At 38.1% G+C, this 6,101-nt stretch overlaps 1 protein-coding gene and 1 long non-coding RNA gene across 2 annotated transcripts; both read left to right on the forward strand.

Moving 5' to 3' along the window:
- Window positions 1–30: 30 nt before the first annotated feature.
- On the forward strand, window positions 31–1,527 carry LOC140321227 (uncharacterized). Its single transcript, XR_011918862.1, has 2 exons — window positions 31–1,023; window positions 1,451–1,527. It is a non-coding gene; the product is annotated as an uncharacterized lncRNA (long non-coding RNA).
- A 267-nt stretch (window positions 1,528–1,794) lies between these two features.
- Window positions 1,795–2,727, forward strand: LOC140321226 (6-phosphofructo-2-kinase/fructose-2,6-bisphosphatase 3-like). The gene is made up of 3 exons (XM_072398066.1): window positions 1,795–1,921; window positions 2,276–2,483; window positions 2,565–2,727. Exons 1-3 carry the CDS (start codon window positions 1,860–1,862, stop codon window positions 2,724–2,726), a joined length of 432 nt encoding a protein of 143 aa, XP_072254167.1. The 5' UTR covers window positions 1,795–1,859; the 3' UTR covers window position 2,727.
- Window positions 2,728–6,101: the final 3,374 nt, after the last annotated feature.

The following is a 6,101-nucleotide window of genomic DNA, read 5'->3' on the forward strand; positions in this document are numbered from 1 at the left end:
TTTTCTGGAATTTACCATCTGTTGGGAGATGTTTGCATATTGACAAGATGTCTTAACCAAAGTCCTTTAGGCTAAAAAAATAGGCTTTATCTTGTGGTTTGAGGTGTTTTCTAAAGATCTTTACCTGCTAATTTTTTTGCCTGAGTTGAGAAGATTTGTAGTCTTGCACTGTAATTAGCTGGACAGTCCCAATTAATATACAAAAAGAAGAGCAGAAAGTCAGGTCAGTGGGATTTCTTTGTTTTCAGTCCCATTGGGTTTTTTTTTTTTTTTCCCTCAGGTAGCTCAGAAGCTTATTACCCCCAAGAAAATCTGTTTGCCCTTTTTAAGCTGATGGTTTACATACATTTACTCCATATGTCTTTTAGATTTGACAAAATGATACACTGCTTTTAAATGTTTGTATGGCCTTGTCCCATTTATAAATAAGTCTTAATGAAAACCAGTGACTCCTGTTGGAAGAGTAGGCAGGATCCAGAAGAAACGCATGACCTCAATGAAGCTGTGAACTATGTAATTAAAAGACAAAAGTAGTAGTAACCATTTCCCTGTACACTGCCTGCTCCTGATAACCCGCTTTTGTCTGTGTTAATCAAATGGGTCAGGAATGTTGATTGGTGCCAACTTCTTGCACTGAATAAACAGATATATGCTGCCTGGGATAAGCCAATTATCTGTTCCAATAGCTTTGTCAATGGTTCTCACATTTCTTTTATATCCTGGGAGTTTAGTCAGCTGATTCTCAAACTAGCAGAGCAGCGTATTGTCTTATTGTGCACTGGGCAGTGATTAGTTTATTGTCATGGACTTCATGTTTACACATTTATGCTCTGATAATGTAAATATGTGTTTATATATGCAACATGAAGCTTATGGATGTTTTCTAATTTATTTCAGTGGGTGGACCTCAGCTTGCCAATTCACCAACTGTTATTGTAATGGTTGGACTACCAGCCCGTGGGAAGACTTACATATCCAAGAAGCTGACACGTTACCTCAACTGGAGTGGAGTACCTACGAAAGGTGAGCTATATTATTCTCAGATTAACCTTCTTCTGCGTCTTGCCATCTCAATATAAGACCAGTTTATTCCATATGGCCTATATAACAGGTGCTTTGCCAATGCAGAGCAACACAGCAGATTTGCTTTAATCCCCCCTCTCTAGCAACATACTTGCCTTTTTCTGCTCCCCTGCTGTTCTGTTTGGCTACCTGGAGCTGGAGACGCAACCTTAAGTTGCTCAAGTTGTAGTTTACGCAGGGCTATATGTGTAAATTTACTGGTTCCTTCACATACTCAAATTTATTCTCAGTGCATCTAATTTTTTAGCTTGTGCTTTAAAAAACATAATGAACACTTGATATTGGGGTCTGAAATTATGACTTATTTTGTATAAAATCTTGTGTTGGATCCATTAACAATGCATACCACTTTCGTTTGATTTTGCAGTGTTCAATGTTGGGGAATACAGACGTGAAGCTGTAAAAGAGTTTAGCTCTTATGACTTTTTCCGCTGTGACAACCAAGATGCCATGAAAGTCAGAAGGTTGGTGTACATGTGCTGTTCATCCTAAGTATAAGCTTTCATCCTATACTGGTGATCCCCTGGCTATTGCACTGATATTGATCAGCTCTTTACTACCTCCCCACTGTGTCTTACCATAGAATCATGATCAGCATTCTGAATGAATGATCAGTATGGCAATGAACACTAATTCTCAACACGTTCTTCTTAGAGCTAATGAAGTAATCCTATTCTCCCAGAAATCTTTTGATTTGGAACAATTAATTTTAGGAAGTTAAACTGTCCAGCCCTGACTATAAAGGTTGTTCATCAAAAGAAGCACTGGATGACTTCATGAAAAGGATAAACTGTTACAAGAACATGTATGAACCTCTTGATCCAGACACCCATGACAGGTAAAGAATGAATCTTGCTTGCTTTTTGTTAGCTGACAAGACACCATATTATAAAACTGTGTAGAAGATGCCTTCTTTGCACTGGCCACATCGATTGTAGGAACAAGTTCACATAGCAATTTGCTAAATATTTTAAAACAGACTGCTTGGCCTAGTAAATAATGAAAGGAGCAAAGTGCCTATATTGTTCCTGAAAAATCCACTACCATAAAGCCAGATAAGTGCAAGAAGAGGTCTAATTGTAGGTTGCTGTAGGTAATACACTTTGCCCTATATTACTGGATAGCTCCATACTTGGTCTTAATAGTTCTTTGGATACTGTATAGTTACTTGATGCCTTTGTTCTCTTTGCAGAGATCTCTCTATGATCATTGTTATTGATGTTGGTCGAAGGTTTTTGGTGAACAAAGTTCAAGATCATATCCAGAGCAAGATTGTATATTATCTAATGAACATTCATGTCCAGCCTCGCTGCATCTATTTGTGCCGAGCTGGTGAAAGTGAAAACAACATCAACGGGAAAATTGGTGGCGACACTGGTCTGTCCCAACGAGGCAAAAAGGTGAATATTGGTTGCCCATAAGTTATGGGATACCATAAAAATGCATGATTGTGGTTGTAATAACTTTTTCTTTCTTCTCAGTTTGCCATTGCCCTGAAAAAATATGTTGAGGATCAGAATTTAAACGATCTTAAAGTGTGGACCAGTCAGTTAAAGAGAACCATCCAGACTGCAGAAGCTCTGAAAATGCCCTATGAGCAATGGAAGGCTTTAAATGAATTAGATGCAGTAAGTCTACAGTGATGTGTCTACATTTTTTTATTTATTTACCCCCCCCCCCCCTGACTTTATGTGCAAATACAAACTGCAGGTTACAAAATATCAATGCAGAAAACAGTGTATCCTTTCATTGACTATTATAAGTTGTGTTCACCCAGTTAGAATATGCATTTGTGTTAAACACTTAGATTTGTCTTTGCCTTCAAAATCATTTGTTAGCACCAGCCTGACGGTGGAGGAGTATTTAGCTTTCTCGCTGTTAGGAAAAAACATTTATGTGCAGTTATTGGAATGTTGTGATACATGTGTGTGTTGTCTCCATTACTAGTATATGTCAAGCTATTTGCAGAATGGATGCAACTAGCTGTATGTCTAATGTCTGCACAAATAGTTACTGTAGTCCACTGACGATATATGGACAGCTGTTTGGGTGATGGAGCACCCACTGAATTAAATTTCCCTTCTCTTCCCCTCCTTTAAAGGCTATCAGTTGTCAATTACATCAGTACCTTGTTTTTATTTCGAAGGTAATTGTTTAGGTGCATGCCAGTCACTCCTTCTGTGCCCCTCTACCTCTGTCTCTGTGATGGAGGATGGCAGGTTGTGCCCATTCAGTTGTATGGGGCTTTTCACTTCAGTCATCACCATTATTTATGTACTGTTGGCATGCTCAGTGTTCCCGCAGTGCAGCTCAAAGCAGAGGTTATTTTCATACAGACTTATCTGCTAAGAAATAGTGTGCACATGAATATTACGAATTAGGAAATTGGTGGGGGGGATCTCTCTTGTATACATCTGTGAGTTTGTAGCTATATTGTACACCAGGATATATAACCTTTCAGGTGTTGTCATGTTTAGCAGGAATGAAATGCAGTCAATTTGTTGCTTAGAATTTTCAGTTGTCTTTTGATGTGACTCTTTCTATGATAATGTTGTTGAGTTTCCTGCATGTTGAAGCCATTGCTGGGGTTTTTAACGAAGATATATTAACGCTGTAGTGACACAGACTTATCAAACTTAACTGGGAAGTCTGGGAGTTTAGTAAGTCCACTGGCATCAGCTTGCTGGCAACACTTGGCTATTGAAATTGCAAACCCCATTAAAACCATTGTACTTTTTTGTTTTTCTATCTAAGCTCTTGCCAATGATTATGTGTAAAGCAGATAAAAATCCACAAATAATCTTTAGGTCTCCCTGCATTCCCATGCTGTTTGTATTCCGTAATGGCATAACTTTCTGCAGTGTTGTATTGCTTGTTCTGTCTTGTCTCTTTATTTATGCCCCTAATTTAGTATTATCCAACCCCAGAGAAGCCTTTCTTTTTCTGCCGTAAGTGCTTAAAGACTAGCACTTTGATCACTTTTGAGAATAGACACCTTGTCTCTCCAAGACACCACACTATCTATCCTCTCAGCCCAGCATCAGGTGTAACAATTATCCACGAGAATGATGATTGGGTTAGCTCTGCTCCCATATCCACCAACATAAAAGGTTATTCATTGCGGGAGTGATAATAATTCTGTGGTGAGTTCCAGTAGGATAGGAAATCTCGCTGAAAAGTTCTTTCTTTTACTAGTTCACCATACTATGGATCACATTGTCTCCATTGCTGCAAAGCACAATCCAAATATAATGCCTGTGAGCAAATAGCAGAAGAATATCAGAGCAGATAGGAGCTGAGTAAGGCTATGTACACATGTCAGAGGATTCTCACCTGATAAGAACCCCTATGGCATAAAGCCATACCCGAAGAAATCAAACACCTAATTCTGCGGCAGTGTGCCAGCACCTTCCCCACTTGGAGATACGGCCATAATGATAAATTGGCACCCAAGCAAATCACCATTTTCCAAGGGTAGTTACACACTGCCCATGAGCAAGATAAACTTGGAACACATGATTGAAAGGTATTCTTCCACAGACTCCAAGCAAGGTTTTCCAGGGTTTGCATTGGTACTTGATAACTTTTGTCCATCTATTCAAATAACAGGTGTTTGTGAACACCAAATTGTCTCAAATAAAGAGGAAGTGAGTTTTTTAGAGATAGAGAAAAGACAGACTTTTTCAGCACACAGAGTGTTTTTCATAAAACAAGAAACTTTATTTCAATCAAAATTATTCCAAAACTTGACAGAGATGACCTATGCTAGTACTAGTGCTATAATAGGAAAACAAGCTAGGTAACATGTAAGCATACGGTACAAGTAGTTTAGGTCCTGTTCAGACAGCAATAGTTTCATGGGAAACTTCCTTCTCAAAGTTATTGGGCTACCACTTTTGGTGCAGGTTAAAAGTAATAGACACGACGCATGTTTTTATCCAAAATATGTAGCTACACCACTGTTTATTACCTATATCCATGGAAAAGGAAAGGGTTCTGTGTTATGTTCCAGTTTCATAAATGGATTCACAGGTATAAAAAGTCATGAATAGAAATTAATCCCCAAAAAATAACATTACTTGGACAACTGTATCTACCAAGAGAACAGACAGTATACTTGGCAAGCATGTGTAATATAGCAGGAAGTAAAAAAGTCTTTTTGCCAGGTCTTTTTTTTCAATAGGACACACCAAATTATGCGGGATACAAAGGCTTTGGAGAATCCACATCGGAGACTCTGATCACAAACAAGGTTCATAGTTTAAGTGGAATTTATTAAAAAAAAACATTAGTCTAAGTAATGACTGCACTGCATACTGGTATAGGCTCATTATATAAAATTAAAAGTTTAACCTTTAATTAATATTGGAAATATATATATATATATATATATATATATAAAGAGTTTGACTTACAGGGAAACTGAAGATTGTGTAAAGGATGCTGAGTAATATACCCAGGTAGTTCTATCAAATGATGTATAGAAAATCTCCAGAAGATACATCAAAGGATATTTTTTAGGCAAAGGGTTTCATCTGAAATTAAAGTTTAAACTTTTCATATATAAAAAAAAATGTAAAAAAAGTTTTTTTTGCCCAAATTTGGCATAATTAAAGAGAAAGTAAACTGAAAAATGCCCAAAACAAAAAAAAAAGATCTTCCATTTGGTCATGCGTCATCCTGGTATCTGTCTACGAGTCGGCGTGTTGTACACCGCCATCTTCGCCTCTTCTTACGGGTTCTTCTTGGTATGTCACCCAACCCAGGTGCCAGATCGGGTGACATAGGTTGGAAAAAAACTTGCCGATCTTACTGCGCATTGCACAGGGGGAGGAGAAGAGAGGGAGGAGAGAAATGCTGATAGTGCTGATAGATGACTTGAGTAAAGCTACGTACACACTTCCAATTATTATCGTTGGAAGACGAACGATCCTGCACGATATATACGAATGATCGTATAGCACCGATCCTGCACATAGAGATAACGACACGATCGTTCGTAGATATTGTACACACAA

Source organism: Pyxicephalus adspersus, unplaced genomic scaffold (genome assembly GCF_032062135.1).
Source record: "Pyxicephalus adspersus unplaced genomic scaffold, UCB_Pads_2.0 Sca1439, whole genome shotgun sequence".
Lineage (NCBI taxonomy): Eukaryota > Metazoa > Chordata > Amphibia > Anura > Pyxicephalidae > Pyxicephalus > Pyxicephalus adspersus.

What these genes read in the sequence shown, in the direction of transcription:
- LOC140321226 (XM_072398066.1), top strand. Translation starts at nt 1,860, where the DNA reads ATGAAAAGGATAAACTGTTACAAGAACATGTATGAACCTCTTGATCCA. An exon ending in GATCCAGACACCCATGACAG is followed by an intron (nt 1,922 to 2,275) that starts GTAAAGAATGAA and finishes TTCTCTTTGCAG; the next exon opens with AGATCTCTCTATGATCATTG. An exon ending in TGTCCCAACGAGGCAAAAAG is followed by an intron (nt 2,484 to 2,564) that starts GTGAATATTGGT and finishes CTTTCTTCTCAG; the next exon opens with TTTGCCATTGCCCTGAAAAA.